The sequence below is a fragment of the Fundulus heteroclitus genome, chromosome 2 (genome assembly GCF_011125445.2).
Source record: "Fundulus heteroclitus isolate FHET01 chromosome 2, MU-UCD_Fhet_4.1, whole genome shotgun sequence".
Taxonomy (NCBI): domain Eukaryota; kingdom Metazoa; phylum Chordata; class Actinopteri; order Cyprinodontiformes; family Fundulidae; genus Fundulus; species Fundulus heteroclitus.
The window spans coordinates 30,744,489-30,761,658 of NC_046362.1; the positions used below are offsets into that span (position 1 = coordinate 30,744,489).

The 17,170-nt window shown below is 40.2% G+C and overlaps 2 protein-coding genes across 2 annotated transcripts; both read right to left on the reverse strand.

Moving 5' to 3' along the window:
* Positions 1 to 2,627: 2,627 nt before the first annotated feature.
* Positions 2,628 to 6,217, reverse strand: LOC105929707 (actin related protein 2/3 complex inhibitor). Its single transcript, XM_012867593.3, has 6 exons — positions 6,019 to 6,217; positions 5,547 to 5,622; positions 4,403 to 4,535; positions 3,968 to 4,174; positions 3,577 to 3,740; positions 2,628 to 2,663 (listed from the first exon to the last, which is right to left on the reverse strand). The coding sequence occupies exons 1-6, from the start codon at positions 6,108 to 6,110 to the stop codon at positions 2,655 to 2,657; spliced, it is 681 nt and encodes a 226-aa protein (XP_012723047.2). The 5' UTR covers positions 6,111 to 6,217; the 3' UTR covers positions 2,628 to 2,654.
* Positions 6,218 to 6,855: 638 nt separating this feature from the next.
* On the reverse strand, positions 6,856 to 16,059 carry LOC118556194 (protein FAM169B-like). The gene is made up of 8 exons (XM_036124869.1): positions 16,021 to 16,059; positions 14,562 to 14,675; positions 12,072 to 12,174; positions 11,904 to 11,989; positions 10,968 to 11,133; positions 10,295 to 10,477; positions 8,248 to 8,393; positions 6,856 to 7,981 (listed from the first exon to the last, which is right to left on the reverse strand). Exons 2-8 carry the CDS (start codon positions 14,670 to 14,672, stop codon positions 7,694 to 7,696), a joined length of 1,083 nt encoding a protein of 360 aa, XP_035980762.1. The 5' UTR covers positions 14,673 to 14,675; positions 16,021 to 16,059; the 3' UTR covers positions 6,856 to 7,693.
* Between the last annotated feature and the right edge of the window lie 1,111 nt (positions 16,060 to 17,170).

Below are 17,170 nucleotides of genomic sequence, written 5' to 3' on the forward strand. Positions count from 1 at the left end.
TCTGAGAAGTGTTTTGTACATTTGCATTTACTCACTTTTCCTCTAACGTACCTAAATAAATAATAATAAAAAAAAAATAAAAAAAACAGTGCGACCAACTGGCTTCGCAAGTCCTCTAATTAGCAAATGAAGTCCAGATGTGATTTGATCCCTGTATGAATGCATGCTGTTCAGTGGAAGCTCCGGAGGTCTGTTAATAGAACATTGGAGAACAAACTGCATCATGAAGACCAAAGAACACAGCAGGCAGGTCAGGTAGAAAGTTACAGAGAATTTTAAAGTAGGGGCAGGTCGTGAAACAACAGCCAAAACTTTAAAGACCTCACAGAGCTCTGTTCATCATCTGGACATGGAAACAGGACGACACAGCTGCAACCCCACCACACTGCAAAAGGGAACTAAAAGTAAGTACAATTTTCTTGAAATTAGTGTATTTTTCCTTGATTTGAGCAGCTAAATCAGACCATTTGCCAATGGAATAAGATTTTTGCACATAAAATAAGAACAATTCATCTCCATCATCTTATTTCAAGTGCAGGATATCTAATTATTACATTTTAGGGGAAAAATACTCATTCCGTTGGCAAACAGCCTTATTTAGCTGCTCAAATCAAGGAAAAATATACTAACTTCAAGAAGATTTTGCTTACTTTCAGTTCCCTTTTCGCAGTGCAGAGCTAAGAGACATATAGACAGCTCAGGTGGAAGAATCTGTTGACAAGGCATCTATTATTCACGCACTCTACAAATCTGCCGTAAAGAATGACAAACAGTAAGCCCTCGCTGATAGAAAGCAATTAGAAATCCCGTTTGCCACAAACCCTGTAGGAAACACGGCTTCCATCTGGAAGCAGGTGGTCTGGTCAGAGCCAAAAATGGATCTTTTTGGAAAATGGACCAAACACTGTGTGAAAGAAATCAACCCTGAACACACCAGCCGCACAGTAAAACATGGAGGTGGCAGCATCATGCTGAGGGGATGCTTCCCATGAGAATGGGGAGGAGGTTCATCCGCCAGCAGGACAACAGCCCAAAACAGACGAGCAGAAACACAACTGAGCCGTTCAGGTCCCAGCGTACTCACGGGTTCGAGTGGTCTAGTCAAAGCCCGGAGCTAAACACATCGGGGAATCCCTGACATGAGTGGAAAGTGGTGTTGATAAACGCTTTCCATCCAATCTGGCTGAGACTGGCCAGATTTTGCAGAGAGGCAGCAGATATTTCCCTCTCTGGACAAACAGTCCAAAGGGACTTGGAGCTGTAAGAGTGAGGAAAGCTGGTTCTGCAACGTACCGACTCAGAGAGGTGCTGATATCAAACGCACACCAGTTTTTCCATTTCATAATGATGTGCGACTTTGTGTTGGTCTGTCACATCAAGTCCCAATAAAACGCAGTTAGTGCTAGTATTATGAGAACGGTTAAGTACTTTTCCAGAGGGCCGTACAGTTGGGATGTCCCGTGGCAGTCGGTACAGACATTAAAATACTCTTTATTGTAGATACTTGCTGCCCGGAAACAAATTTGTTTCTCACCATTTGTTTTTTTAACATGATATGCAGTCATGGTTAAGAGACGTCATAGAAAATTAGCAAAGAAGTTGTCAGATAACAAAGAAAAATTTGAATTCATATTCAGAAAACGTTTCAAGCCAGACCTGAGACCTCTTTTGTCCCTTCTTAAGGGACAAAAGAGATGAAGGTGGACCAGAAGTCAATCTGCTGCCGTAAGGTAACAGGCAACCACAGAACATCATCATCATCATCCAAGGAGAGGAAGCTCATACGGCCGTTTTATCTCGAGCACGCAATGTCAGCCGTGCAGCGCCAGTTCTGTGTCGCCGGCTACGTTTGTGAAATATCACTCAACTGGGCTGGCTCGTGTCCTGATTAACAAACAGTCAGAGCCAAAATAAAAGGGGGATGTTGGTGATAGATTTCCCAGAATGTCCCCACTGTGGGACAATAAAGGAAGTTAGAATCTGGAAGGGGCGTTTAAAACATCTGACAAGATTTCAAGAAAGTCTGGCAGCTGGAAAGGAGAATTTGAGCTTTCCCCCCGATTACCGAACACGTTTGGAAAGAAAGTCTTTGTCCCATCTGCCTGACAGGTTATTTTCAGACAAGCGAGGGACAAGACAACAAGAAAAAAGCTTATAGAACTCTGTTCTTCTCGCCTCTCATCACATCAACCGTAGTCCCCACCTGACCACCGCTACATCAACGTTTTGCATATAGTAAATGTCTTGTGATGTATTCTTTATATTTTCCCGTTATCTTTGTACAGATTTTGTTGTAGCAAAAACAATGACACATAAACATTCTTATGTCCTTATTAATGATGATGAAGTGAAACAAACTGTTTCTGCGGCACAACTTTAAAAATAAATGATCAGAAAATAAAAAACAGAAATGACTTTGTAACAGTGACTGGTGCCATTTTTCTAAATGAGGGCATTTGATCCAAAGAACAAAATAGGAGAAATATACATTTACATATAAATTTTTTTTTTAATCAGTCCAGTCCTGAACGTCAGAGGCGATTAAGGATTTTCTTCTTTAAGGCAAATAAACTGAAGCCTGTTTAGCAACCCAGGATAACCCTGAAGACTGGATCAGGACCGAGGATGGATCCGGTCGGCGAGAGATGGTGTACTCAGTCATCCTGAAGAGAAACACAGATTAGATTCTGAAGAATAAATCCCGATAAATTCAGAGCTCCCATAAAAGAAATCTGATGGTTTTTCATGTACAAATTCACCCCTGCATCAAATTAGTACTTTAAAATGTTTTAAATCATCTTTATGAGCTACCTTACTTAGTTTATCAATCCCAGCTTTATTATTTAGCATTATTTCTAACTTTTAAAAAAGTATTTATTATAAATATGATTGAATTTTTAAAACTTCAAATGTATTTAGCTACCAGAATAAAAAATATACATAACACAACAACATAAAAAAGGTCAGTTTAATGGAATATAATAAAATGTTTAAATTTAATGAATTAGGATGAGTGTTAGATGTATTATAACTAAATAATAAAATTAAACCTGAATCATACTTAAAAACTAAAATAAAAATTATTATTATATTTTAATCAGTATGAATCATCTTAAAGGTGCATAGGCACGTTATTTGACTTTTTTTATTTATTTATACGTCAGTAGCTCACTCTGGTTGCATGCAAAGTTTTTTATGAAATACTATCACACTTCTGCTGGCGTATTAGTAATTATTTTGGTGTTTTATGCGTTGTTTTTCTCTCAGTTTGTTAGTAAATAAAGCCTTTCATGTTTATTTATGATTTTAACAGAAGTACGCACTGCTCATGTGCAGCAGGGGTTAAAACAAGGAAGCGGCTAATGGCTATTAGCATCTCCCAGCGAAACAATGAAGGAAGGTCTGATATGAGGCCGGACACTACCATCCCGATAGTGTTTTAATGGTCCATTTATCATGATTAAACAGTTTTTGGTCTTTTTTTAAGCATATAATGTGGCTATATACCTTTAATTATTCACCTGACCTAATAAATAAACGTAGGGAAAAGTAAATGGTGTTAGTTTTGGCTCTGACCCATTCGTCCTCCTCTGCTCCCTCTCCTGCTCCTCCAGGCTTCTGGGAGCTGCTGCCGTCTGCCTTCTTGGCCATTATCTTGTCCGTCCACGAGGCTCCGGCCTTTTCATCTCCAGCAAAGTTGCACTTGGTCACCGTCCCGCTGTCCACTTTGGCCAAAGAGACTGGGAGATAAGAAAGGATGGAATGTTATGCATGCTGCTAATGACTAAAGCAGAGCTCTAGGGTCCTAGAGCAACCAAACCATTTATTCTAAATCAGGATAATTGCTGCTTAGATTTTAGGATAAATATAAAACCAGTAAGTTTGATGTTTTCATCCAACAGCACTGGATTTTTTTTTTTTTTGTTTATTGTGCAAATCAACAAAGTAGCAATGAATGCAAACTGACATATAAAGGGACTGTTTCCTCTGGTCTTCAGTCGGACTTCCTGTCCCGTTTCCAGCTCAGTTTTGTCCATCTCCGACTCTGGGTACCAGAAGGCCCAGGTGCCAGCAGGTCGGAGCTTGTCTGTGATTTTAACCAGCTCAGCTTTGTTGATCATCTGCGACAGCTGATCCTCAGTCAGACGGTCCGATTCTCCTTTGGCTTCCACCTCTGAGCAGACGGGGGGGAAAAAAAATCCAATTTAAATCAACTGAATTTAAAAGGTGACGGAAAAGGAAACTAAAGGAGTGTTCAACAATTTGGAACAGGCACGATTTTCCTACAGAGTTAAGGTTTAGGGTTTCTGTTAGGATAAGAAGTTCCCACATCACGCAGGCTCAAAGTGACCAAGAACTAAAACAAATGGGTTAACAGAGACGTTTATTGTTGTCTGCTCACTGTAGGAGGACATCAGGAAGCCGGTGTTGACTTTTTTGGTGTCGCTGAAGTTCGGCTCCACCTCCTTCCCACTGGCCTCAAACTTCCTCTGGTGGATCCGTCCGGGTTTGATGTACAGCACGTAGAAACGCACCTGTCGTTGATTTTTTTTTTAGAAGACATGAGGAGAGAAGACTGATTGGTTTGATGTTTATCAGTCTTCGGTTTGGTCTGATATGTTTGAAGTTCTTCTTTTCATTCAGTGGATCAAGCTCTATATCTGTCAGAGGCACCCTCACATGGTCCAACAGTAACTTACCATAGATCAATCTCACTTTAGCAAAGTTTGGCAAAGCAAAACCAAAATATAAAGTTTTTTAATTAAACACATGTGTTAGCATTAAAAAAAAAAAACTTTTGAAGCTTCTGTTACAAATGCATACAAGTAAACTTCATGATATTGGTCATTCTTTTGTTTATGGTTATTACATAGGCAATAACTCACTACTATTGTTATTCAAGCCTTTAATTAGTTTAACAACCATTGCTCAGCGCTTAGCTTTAATGTCATATTTATTGGTTTTATTCACACGTGTATCTTTTTTGACAAAATAAACGCTGTGTTTCAACTAAACATTTGCTTGTTAATTAAATTAAGCTAAATAATTTAATCAAACAGGACAAAAAATAAAGAGCTAAACAAAAATAATATATAGGAATAAAATTAAATTGAAACAGAAAAAAGCCACATAAGATAATCTATTATAAAAAAAAGAACCCCTCCCCAAAAAAAACCAAAGTAGAATCAAGCAAAGCATAAAATAAAAAAAGAATAAAATACATTTAATTAATATGATTCAATAAAAAACAAAAACAAAGAATGAAAGAAAATGGAAAATGTATTATGAAGTAAATAGAAATTAAAAAAACAACTCCAAAATGAACTAAAAATAATACATTCAACTACGTAATTAACCTATGAAAAAAAGGAATAAAATCAAAACAAAACATATCAAACCAAACTAGATCAAAGTAAAATAATACTAATTTAAATAAAACATTTAAATAATAAAAAATAAAACAATACATAACCAATAATAAACCGAATAAAAACAAGTAAAGTGAAATAGAAAGAAAAAAAACTAATAAATCAGGTCTAGGCTACCTTTTGATCGTTGGTGTCACTGATTGAATGTCTGGACACATCCAGCAGCTTCCCTTCCACAAGGACCCCAGGTCCACTGAGTGAAAGACAAGGAATAACTTCAATGAGTGTAATTAGAGTCAAATTTATCAGGTATTAACTTTTTTATCTTAAAAATATTTGTTAGTATGCAAAATATCACATTGAAGGTTCAAGCATAGGTATTACTGATACATTGTGGAAGTTATAAACCCTAATAAACTAAGAAGTTCCTAGTTGCTGCTGTTGTTGATGAGGAATCTCAACATGATGTTTTTCGATACTTTGCTGAACAAAGCCGAATCTTTTATTCCTTGGAGATACATGTTTTAAAAGGTAAAATAAAAGCGATCTGCTCTATATTTGAAGAAAAATAGGAAAATTTGGATTTTTTCAATTGGGGTTTGGTGCAGCTGCGCCCCGGGGGACGTATCAGCTTGGTACAGTTTCCTACCTTTCATACGAAGAGGGACGCCACGCCCGGTCAAACCTCTCATTGTGCACCGGTTTGTTCTCTAAAGACGTGTTGTGATAAATTCTGCTCATTTTTTTCAACGTGATCTCCAACTTTCTTCCCTTCTCAGAGATTTTTTCCTGTTTCCAAACTTCCTGTTCCTACATAGGGCTGTTAGAGCGAGGTGCGCTCGATTTTCACGCCCTCGGTGCCGCCAGCCACAAACAACAGAAATGGGCAACACAAAGAACATCCTGGGAGCAAAAAAGATGAACAAAACATGAATAAGTTCGCAAGATAGGCTAAATAACAGACATTGATTTTTTTTTTATCTTTACACGATGCAAACTTTTACATCATATTTACTAGGGTAAGATTTTTACCTTTAACACATTTCTTTTTTTTTTTTAAATAAAAGAGCTACATGAGAAACGCAGAGAGATACTTGACTATTGTATGACTGCAGTGCTGAAGAAAATCTGCGAAAAGTTTCTAATTTAAAAAAAGATACCCAATCATTGCCTTTCTCTATTCATAAATCATTTCATCCCACATTAGCAGTCAATACATGGTGGTGGTAGTATAATGATCTGGGGGTGCTTTGTTTCTGTCCAGTCATAAATCTTTGACCATAAACTCCGGCACTTTTCTCTATCCTACAGCAGCCTAATCATCCAAAGCAAAGTCCACCTCTGAATAAATATAGAATAATAGTTTGCAGTGGCCTAGCCAAAATTCGGACATAAATCCGATATAGATGCCGTGGCATGATCTTAAACAGGCCGGTCTTTATGAAAATCTCAAGTCACTAACTGAAGCAATCTCTCCTCTGAATGCAAGCAACTGTGAACACGAACGCCTTCTGAAATTCACAGCTGATTGTGCCCGGTTCGGTATGAGCGACCTTTACCTGGAACATGGAGGAGACGCAAAAACAGAGGCAAGAGTTCACTTTTATGAACTGAGAGTGAACACAGAAATTTGCAGCAGTAGCTCCAGCAACTGCTCTGACTAGCAAAGTGACGGCTAGATGTTCAAACCGAGACATGATGGGAAAGAAGAGTAGACAAAAATGCCAACTTTTCTATATCAGTGTGGAATGAAAGACTCAGATCAGAGCAACTTATTCTAACACAAACCGGAACTTTATTTTTTAAATGATGGGACAGGAATTAAAGCAATCTTTAGACGCACTTTTACAACAAAGTGACCAAAGAGCTTCAGAGGTCAAACAAACCAAACGTCTGTGGACCTGAGGATTACAGATTTGGTTAATTTGGAAAGTGTTGAAGCAGAGCAGAACTTTCTTTCATCTGAAAAGGGGAAAAACCTCCAAAATCCCAAAGAAGAGATGGAAAGTATAGTTCTACTATTTTTAAATGATTTCTCTTACTCCTGCAGATCTAAAAAGTACTAAATTCAAATGCAAGCAGTGGGAACCCCGTTTAAGAGTGTCCTAAAAATAACTAAATTAAAACCTTACACGTATAAAATCTGTATAAAGAAGCATAAAGTAAGCCATAAGGAATAAAATCACCACAGGATGAACAGAAATTGGACCAGAGGAACTCCAAAGAAGCTAAAACCTTTTAGCTGATTTGAGTGAAAGAGAAATGCAGAGAGCACATGAACAGCTCCTTCTGGAGTCAGATGTTGCACAACGACTTTGTGTTTTTTAGTCGTCTACAGATGTTCTCCTGGCTCTGTTGGACCTTTTTTGCATCTCTCCTGTGTTTTCTCTTCTGGGCTTCTTTGATCGAATTTTTCCCCCCACGTTTCGGGGCCTGTCGGGAAATTTAAAATCCAGAACATCGGCGTGGGCTGCAGAGCTACATCCTTTCCCGGAGGCACCGCTGCTCGGGGAGCTTCCTTCCTGGTTCATGTCACAGAGCCGAGAGGAGGCCGTCGCCAGGGGAGCGTTCGAGTTACAGGTGCTAACCGAGGCCAGGGCAGCTCCCCCCGTCTGCGGATGGACAGAGACGGCTTTAAAAAATAAAAAATAAAAACACGCCCGTTATTCATTATAATTCAATTTCCATTTTCTTGTTATCGCAAACCCCTCCCATCATTCTTCATAATCAGCTCATGTACAACACGCGTTTAGAAAGTGCTCCCAGGGTTCTTATTCATTTGATTCCTGGAAGATCTTGTACAAAGCTAAATTAACCTCTTTGTGCCACTACTTTTACAATAATCGGGGTAAGATCAAAGTATTACTGTTTTACACACAGTCCCTGGTGCCAGCTGCTGAGACGCGTAGAAACCGAGCTGAATGTTGAGCCAGATGTTTCTTCTCTGAGTCCAGCCTCCTGGCGCCTCAACCTCGTACAGACGCTCCCGATGCTCCTCGTGCTGCTGCAGAAACCTCCTGATCACTGAGCATCCAAAAAAAAAAAAGAATGTTTAATGTTCAGCCGAAGGCTCTGAAAAATATTCCATTCATTTTTTTACTTGTTTTTTTTCTTTTTCTCCAGAGTCGTTTTTGTGTTTCCGCTCCCCACACCTGGTAAAGAAAACGGCGTCGCTCTGGTGCTAACTCCGCAGTGAGCACGTCCAACAGTAATCTATGACCGCATTAATTGCCTCGTGACCTCCTGGCCCAGCAGAATTACACATTCATGCACGTTTGATTACGTCAATGAGGCAGGACTTTCTGGGAAGTGCTGCAAACGCATTTTGGATCAACCGGTGATCGGGTACAGCACGGGTGTCAAGCTCCGGTCCTCGAGGTCCGGCAACTTTAAATGTGTCCCTGGTCCAACACACCTCAATCAAAAGGCTGAATTACCTTCTCGGCATGCAGTCAAGTTCTCCAGAGTCCGGCTAATGACCTGATTATTGGACTCAGACGTGTTGAAGCAGAGACACATAAAAGTTGCAGGACACCAGCCCTCGAGGACTGGAGTTTGGCACCCCTGAATTACAGGAAGAGACGTCGGCCATTTTAAAACAACGCATGGCTGAATCCGTTTTACCGGCAGAGAGAAAGACCAACCAAGCAGAGGGTGAGCCTCTAGATCAGAAGACTGATGCCGTTGTACCTGATTGAGGTGATAAACATCCTCAAGACCTTCTACAGAAGCACCGTAGAGAGCATTCTGACCAGCTGTCTCTCTGTGTGGTGTGGAGGCTGCAGTGCCTCCGACTGGAAGAATGTGAGGAGAGTGGTGAGGACAGCAGAAGAGATCATCGGGGCTCCTCTTCTCTCCATCAAGGACCTTTCATCACAGCGCTGTGTGTCCCGAGCCCGTAACATCATCAGGGACCCCTAACACCCCCACCATGGACTGTTCTCCCTGCTTCCTTCTGGGAAGAGGTTCCGCAGCTTCCGCTGTAGGACCACCAGGTTGTGCAAAAGCTTTTTCCCTGTGGTCGTCAGACTGTTAAACTGCTAGTAATGCTGAAGCCATTTCAATTGTTTACACAAATCGCTGCTGCATCTTTATCCTGAAACTTGCTGCATTTAACTGTGATTTTTTTTCAAGCTGTATGCCAACGAAATTTGGTTCCGTACGCACTTTGTGCTAAAATGACAATAAAGTTGTCTAAGTCTATGTGTCTGAGTCTTTAACAAAAAACTGTACTCTGGGGATGTCTCACCTGCCAGAACCCAACTGGAGGTAAAACTTGTGAACTCAGCTCATCACATGTTCTGTAAGAGGCCTGGGCCAGTCGATATGAAGGTGCGTTCCCACTGAACGTGAACGCGCCACGCCGAGCGACAGATTTAGATGATACCTCTACGCACAGGTGTGACTCGGGAGCGAAGTGACCCAAAGCGAGGCCACCGAGGAGTTGCTAGGGATGCAAAAGGCACGATTTTGGCAATTAAAGCGAAGCCATGTGAACGCCCCTTAATACAGAGAGACAGAGGCAAACCATAAACATGTCAGTCACAGCCTGACAATGACTGGGCATCACTTGTGAGAACCTACATGATCAGACCAGTCATGAGAACAGGGGAGTCTCCAAAAAGTTAAAGCTCCTCTGTTTGGGTCACTGGTTTATGACATTGTTGTTACATACTGTGATGAAATCTGGCCCAGGAGTGAATGACAGACAATGGCAAATTATGCATTCATTAAGGGCAAATAAAATAATTACTTTGTATTTTTGTAGTCATACTCACATTAATAAAATACACTTGCAACTAACTTATAATCTAGTCAGCGCAACAGTTGAAGATTCAATGAAATAATAAATTTTTCTGCCTGATGTGGCAAAAAAAACAGACTTTCTCCTCCAAGAGATTACGATCATAAATAAACCTGCCGACCTGCCGCCATGTTGGACGATAAGGGGGAGCTGACTCCGAGGAAGTCCTCTGAGGAGAACGAGGAGCAGAAGTCATGCAGGATCTGAAGGCCGAAGCCTCTCCTCCTGCAGCTTGGCCTCACCAGCACGGTGTCCAGGACGGGCAGCAGGTAGCAGCGGCTGCTCCAGCTGTCACAGAGTTTGCCTGAAACGCCAGGGGGGGGGGGGGGGGGGGGGGGTTGTGCGAGGGAGGGACGGCTTTACTCTGACCCGAACACAGGTCGTCTCATTTCAGTAAAACATGTCAAGATTTGGGGCGTTTCCAACAACAACCTTATATATATGATTTAGGTCAACTCCAAAGACTTAGAATAGCAGCAAAAGTTAGCTTTACAAAGCATTGACTCAGTGGGCCCCTGAATATAAATCCAGACCAAAGTTGTTGAAAACTGAAAACAATGACTCGTTTTCCTTCCAGTTCCCCAATCATGACCTACTTTGCATTGGTGTAGTAGAAATTTGATGTAACATTACAAAAGTCTAAGAAGAATAAATGCATTTTTTCCTCATTACAAGCCAGTTTGTATCAAATACAACACTGAGATCTAACAGGACAAGTACAGACACAAGTTCATTATCTGAGGCCATGAGAATATCATTAGTGACCTTCACCAGAGCTGTTTCGGCCGCCCCACCTTTGTGTTTGACGGAGTAGAAGCCGACCGCCTGTCCGTCCTCCCACAGCACTTTGCAGCTCTCTGTGCGTGGGTGCGGGGAGAACGACACCTCTCCGTGTGACCGAGGCCTCTCCACCACCCGGCTGAGCAGGAACACGATCAGACGCTCCGTAACTGACTGCACCTGTGGACGACGTGCCGACTCAACAAATCTGTTTCTCTAGTGAACCGAAGGACAATTAATACTATTTAAAAATGTATTTAAAAAAATTATTAGCAAATATGTTCAATTTGACTTTTTTGCTAACTTTTCTAAAACCAGACTGGCCTTTAAGTAACTGTTATCATTTTTGTCTTGTTATAACCGGACTCCTTAATGCTTGAAATCCGCAAGTGGCTTGTTAACAGAACCAGAGTTTTCATTCCCCATTATTCATGACTCTGCCTGAATTGTATCAGAACACTTCACTCATGGAGCAGAAAGGGTATTTGTCAAAGAAAAAACTTTTCCCCAGTGGTCTGACAGCCATTCTTGCATTTCTTGCATAGTCTGTCTGTCTGTGATGTTTTTTTCTCTGATAACCGTCTTTGTCCAAACGCATCTACCTCAACCAGTTTGCAAATTCGCTCACATCCATCTGCTGCCAGTGTTTCCTTCTGTACAACTCTGTAGTGCAAGTCCTCTGCAGAAGCCAGCATGTCCTGGAGCTTGCTGGACACCATAAAATATTCTCTTTTCCTGTAACTAAAACTCTGGTCTTAAAGTTCTTGACGATTTAGAATAACTATCAATTATGCCACAAATCTGCCACAGGGAAGGTAGAGGACACAGCAAAAGGTGTGGAAGAAGGTGCTTTGGTCTGATGGGACCAAAGTTTACCTTTTGAATATTGTGCATCAAAGAGAAAGACTTAATAGAGAGAAAAAGTTTAATATTTTTATGATTTCACTTACTGGCTGCAAGCCACTTCTGGATTTACTGGAGGTCCGTAGCACGTCGTCCAATCGCCACCACTTCTCATGCAGGTATAAAGCCAAGACTAGACGGTATCAAAACGTCAAGAGTTAGTCTCAGTCTCATATGGCAGTTTTGGTGAAAACTGTGTGTTTATACCTCCATACCTTGTGTTGGATCATGAGGAGGATGAAGCGCCAACACAGTACAGTCGGGGTGGTCGTCCTCAAACAGGTGGAACTGGCTGATGTTGGCTGGTGTTATGGCACTCTGTGCAAAGAATGAGATAACAGCAAGGGAATTCAGGTTAAATATCACATTTTGTAACAGGAAGTAAAGGAAAATGGATGTGGCTCTGACTATTATTTGTCTTAGAAAGTTTTTGTTTTTCATTATTATTGTTATATTCCATTGCCTCTAGCTTTCCTGACAGTTTGATGTCTTTTTAGCCATTAGTCCAACATTCCTGGTGGCTCTGCTTCGTAGGATGGAGCCTGGGGATGCACCATTTAAACTTTCCACTTGAATTGAGATCCAGATTGTTTTCTAGTAATTTAATTGAGTTGAAATTGCCTTTCCTACAGAAAAGTGTCATGATTTGGGTTTGGTTATGGTTTTTGTTTGTTATTTGATCAATTACTTCACTCTCCTGCCTTAAGTTCAGTTTCTGTTTTAGGTTCTGTCTTAGTTTTTGAATAGGTTGGGTTTTATTGTGGTTTGATTTTGTTTTATATTATTAGTTTATCTGGCCTGCTCCGACCATTTCTGTCACCAGTCTTAATTCAGTTCACCTGCCAGCATTCTTCCACCCTGTCACTCCCCTTCTCCAGTCACCATCGTATCAGCTTCAGTTTACTCCCAAGCACTTCCCTGTTCCTGATTAGCTCCATCCATGCCAGTAATTATTTTCACTCCATTCACCTGATCACTCCCTTACTTATACCTGCCTCTGCCCCCTGCAATCTGCCACATCATTGTTTGTTTTTCCAATCCCTTATCGGTGAGTCTTGTCCAGCATTCCCTGTTCCACGTTTGTTTGCCTGTTTAACTGACCACTGCTTGAGTTTATTCTGCCCGCCTGTTTCCTGATCAGACCTATCTTTGGATTTTTGAGTTAGCCTGTCCTCTGTTTTGTAGATAGTTTCATCTGTGACTGCTTTTTGTTATTTTTTGTTATTGGACACATTCTTCCTCTTTTTGGCCTAATGCCCGTTTTTGTTTTTGCATTTTTGTAAATAAATGTTCTTTCACCTAACCTCTGCTTGTCTGGTTGAATACATGGACAGGCTATCTGGCATAGTGGGCAATGGGCCAACGGCCATTCACAGACCGGCCCGGGCTGTCATAATTTCATCAAAAAAGGATTTCAAAATAAATTTATTTACGGTCCCACGAGCAGGGAGGTCAGAAAAGCTACTAACAGTCCGGGAAGGTGTAGCCAAAAAGCAGGGCTAGCAGATGCAGGAGATTGAATTAAGAATTTATTATTATTATTATTATGAAGCTATGATCTCTCCATTCGTGTAAAGATTATTTAAACTATAAATTTACTGATCCCTTCTCTTTATTTTCTTTGTCTGCCTGTCTCTGCAGCTCTCTCGCTCTCTCTCTTTTTTTTTTTTCTCCAACATGCTCATTTTGTTTTTTCAAACTTTCAGGCGCCACTTCGAGGAGCTTGTTATTCAACATGGATGTATGGTCTTACTCTTGGCCTAATTGTCTAATTTGTATAAACAATATATTCAAAAGTGGAAAGACATTACTAGCAGTGTTTTTTCTGAACTTTAGTTAAATTTTTTGAAACATAATGTGCGGCTACATCCTCTGCGTGCCTCTGCATATCGTATAACTATCAGGGTGGGCCAGCATGGCCAAAAAAACGCCGGGGTCATTCTTTGGTCCCAGTGCAGCCCTGGCTGGGAGGCTCTTTGCTTTGTGTCCGGACGCATTATTCTCCCTAAAATTTACTTCGCCATCACAAACCCTACTTTTGGACTGTTGGAGAAGGACTCCACCTGTGCAATAGCATAGATAAATGCCGCCATCTACAGCTTGACCTCATCATTAGCTGTGCAAATGTTCATGTTTTTGTTAGTTTAGCGTCTCAAGGTGTAGATCCCTTTCCCTTCAGTTGGATTGTATGAGGGCACTGACAACGGTTCAAACCTCTTCTGACGGTTTGTCTTTAAGTTGTTCTGTGCTGTTTTCCCTGTTTTCAAAGATGCCCCATAATCCACTTTTACAACCTGAACATTTTGTCTGTAAACTTTACTAAACTTTAGACCCGTGAAGATCCTTTTTGCCACAGTCTGGGCAGTTTTTAAGCAGTCTCCATTGTCTGTTTTGTTGCCAGGTGTTGCAGCAAGCGTTCCTGCCTAATGAAGATGATAAAACAATGTCATGCCAGTCAATCTTTTTGCTTTTAAATTTAAAACTTTATAATCATCCGTAGTTACATATATGTTTTCTGTTACTTATTTGTTGATGCTGCTCTATCATTTTTTTATCTCGCTATATTTGAGGCTAACAGTCCCAATGTTATATAAAAGTTAGTAATTAATGTAAAGTGTGTACAGGAAAATAAAACAATTAATTAGAAGTAGAATAGATGACAATAAACTGCTATTAATGACAGGAATCAGAAGGCGTTATCGTACCTTTTCAGACGTCTCATTGCTGGGAGGTGTTGCGTTCAGGGACGCCAGGTAATTCTCAGATGCGGATGTCAGCTCAGTGTCGTCCACAGATGGCAGATCAACAGGATACATGGCCTTTACAGGGGGGAAATGTGTCAGGTGTCAAACATTCATTTTGACATTTGGGCGTTTTGGACACTTTTAAAGCTGAAATCTTTGATGAAGCTCAGACTTCAACAAGTTTTATTTGTACACTTAAGTTATATCTACACTGCAATACTAAAGGCTGATAATGCGATCTAAAAATGACATCAGAGATAGATTCTCAGAAATAATGCCATGTTAGTCATTCTCAGGTTTGGTTTTTAGCGTTATTTGGTTGCAGAGGTGGGTAGTAACTAGTTACATTTACTCAGTTACATTAACAGTAGTAAATTTTTGACCAAAATGTACTTTTAGGAGTAGTTTTACTGTGCTGTACTTTTTACTTTTACTTGAGTCATATTATTACTCAAGTATCACTACTCTTACTTGAGTAAAATTTCTGGCTGCTCTACTGACTGTGAGTAACTTCATGAATAAAGTACAGACTTATTTAAAGGTGCGGAAAGCCTGAGTTCCTTTAAGTCAAGATTAAAAACACATTTGTTTAAGATTGCCTTCAACTGTTCTAGTTAACTGAATCACCACTTTTTTGTTCTTTTTTTCTATCTACATTTTATTCCTACTTGCTTTTATTCTGTTTTAATTTGCTATATTTTAATCATGTAAAGCACTTTGCATTGTCCCTGTACTGAAATGTGCTATATAAATAAATTAGCCTTGCCTTGCCTATTTAAAAATGCACCAGAGACAAAAACCTAGAGTTTATGTTAAAGTGAGACTTCTTATTTGTACACAAGCTTTGTTATTTTAATGGTGTTTGCTATCTGCTGAGCTCACTGAACCATTTGCCGGGTCAAATAAACATACAGTAGACATTGTCATTGGAAGTACTTTCCACTGTTCTAACATACTGTATGTATGTTACCTTTTGTCTTTAAAATACCAGAATGTGCACATACCTTTATATTTTTGTCTGTCCATTACATAATTTTTAAATGTTAAATCATCAGCTGTTATGATTAGTTACTCAGTACTTGAATATACTTCTTAGTAAATACATTTTTTTTACTCTTGAGTCATTTCTTGGCTGACAACTTTTTACTTAAACGTAAAAATACGTTGTGCTACTCTTACTTGAGTCCAATGTTTGGCTACTCTACCCACCTCTGGTTGGTAAGTTGTTGTTTTTCTCACATGAAGTTCGTGATTTCTAGGTGTGTTGTTGTTGTTTCCAGAAAACAGCCGTGCGTCTTAAAACAGCGACAGCAACGAAAAAGACACGTCACCACGTAATAACAGATCGTCTCACCCAAAGATAGCAATATTACACATTATTACATAAAAACATTCTCTGACCCGAGAAGGTTTGTACTACCTGTTGGGTAAGTAGCCTAAACTTTGATCCCACCTTCGTGACATTATCCTTGACCTACAGCGCCATCTGGCGACGAAAAAAAACGGGGTTCTCAATTGATGACCGGAAGCTCAAACAAGAATTTTCAAAATAAAATTAGAAACTGTGCTGATATCTTTTTTTTTTTTTTGTGTGTGTCTTGTAAGAGCCATATGATTGAAATTAGTAATTATTGATGTGACGGGAGCTCATCGTCTAGTGTGGGGGTGATGGGTGTGTCTGGAGGGGCGTGACTGTCACTAAGATATGATTGGGAGCCGAACGCCGCGCGCGGGTTTTGTATGTATGAGGTAGTGGGTGCGTGGGTGTAGGTCGTAATTTCTGTTGACCGTGCTATAATGTCGCTTATTGTTGGCAACAACGAATGGGTTTAGCCTGGTCAGTATGTGTCAGTATCTGTAAAGTCGAAGCATAGCTGTCAAGTGGAATAAACGGATAATTGCAACCGCCAGAAGCGATTTGGAGTTTATTGAAGCACGCGTCGGACAGAGAGGAAGTCACCACGTCAGCCCAAGTGCGGCCCTCTACAAACTCATTAGTTTGCCGCACAATTATGTCTCATGGCTTTATTTGCCAAAAAAGAAGAAAAATTGAAAAGATAACATTTTAAATAAAATTGGCCAATACTATCCACTCGTTTTTAACCGGTTTCTATCTGAGATTTATTCCTGTTACAATGGATTATTTAGCTGCCCATACTGTTTGTTAATTACGGGACTTCTGAAGCCAAATGCTTGCACTGAAATCTATTTCAGTATGAGGGATTGCTGCAAAGCCATCAACAATGCAGACGACTGTCCCTATGGCTCTGCGCTCCTTCAGGAGGAGTGAATGCTGCTTGTCAAGACTTGATGCAATCTGCTGGGTTTCCTTAGATAGGAAACTTTTTGACCAATCTGTCTGTATGATTTGATTGAATTTGACTTTGTAAAGCTCCTTGAGATGACATGTGTTGTGAATTGGCACTAACTGAATTGAAAACACTGAATTTGGCTGTACTGTATTATAGCAAGAATATAATTGGATTGCATATTTTTGATTGCTTATTTGTTCATATGACTGGTTATTTGACCTGCACCTGGATGATTTGTAAAGTGCTTTAAGATTACAT

Coding starts and splice junctions, on each gene's coding strand:
- LOC105929707 (XM_012867593.3), bottom strand. CDS start 6,110: ATGAGCAGAATTTATCACAACACGTCTTTAGAGAACAAACCGGTGCAC. Junction 4,536..5,546: donor GTGACACCAACGATCAAAAG/GTAGCCTAGACC, acceptor AATCAACGACAG/GTGCGTTTCTACGTGCTGTA. Junction 4,175..4,402: donor CTTCCTGATGTCCTCCTACA/GTGAGCAGACAA, acceptor CCGTCTGCTCAG/AGGTGGAAGCCAAAGGAGAA.
- LOC118556194 (XM_036124869.1), bottom strand. CDS start 14,672: ATGTATCCTGTTGATCTGCCATCTGTGGACGACACTGAGCTGACATCC. Junction 8,394..10,294: donor ATCGTCCAACATGGCGGCAG/GTCGGCAGGTTT, acceptor TTGGATGCTCAG/TGATCAGGAGGTTTCTGCAG. Junction 7,982..8,247: donor AGCAGCTGGCACCAGGGACT/GTGTGTAAAACA, acceptor GTCCATCCGCAG/ACGGGGGGAGCTGCCCTGGC.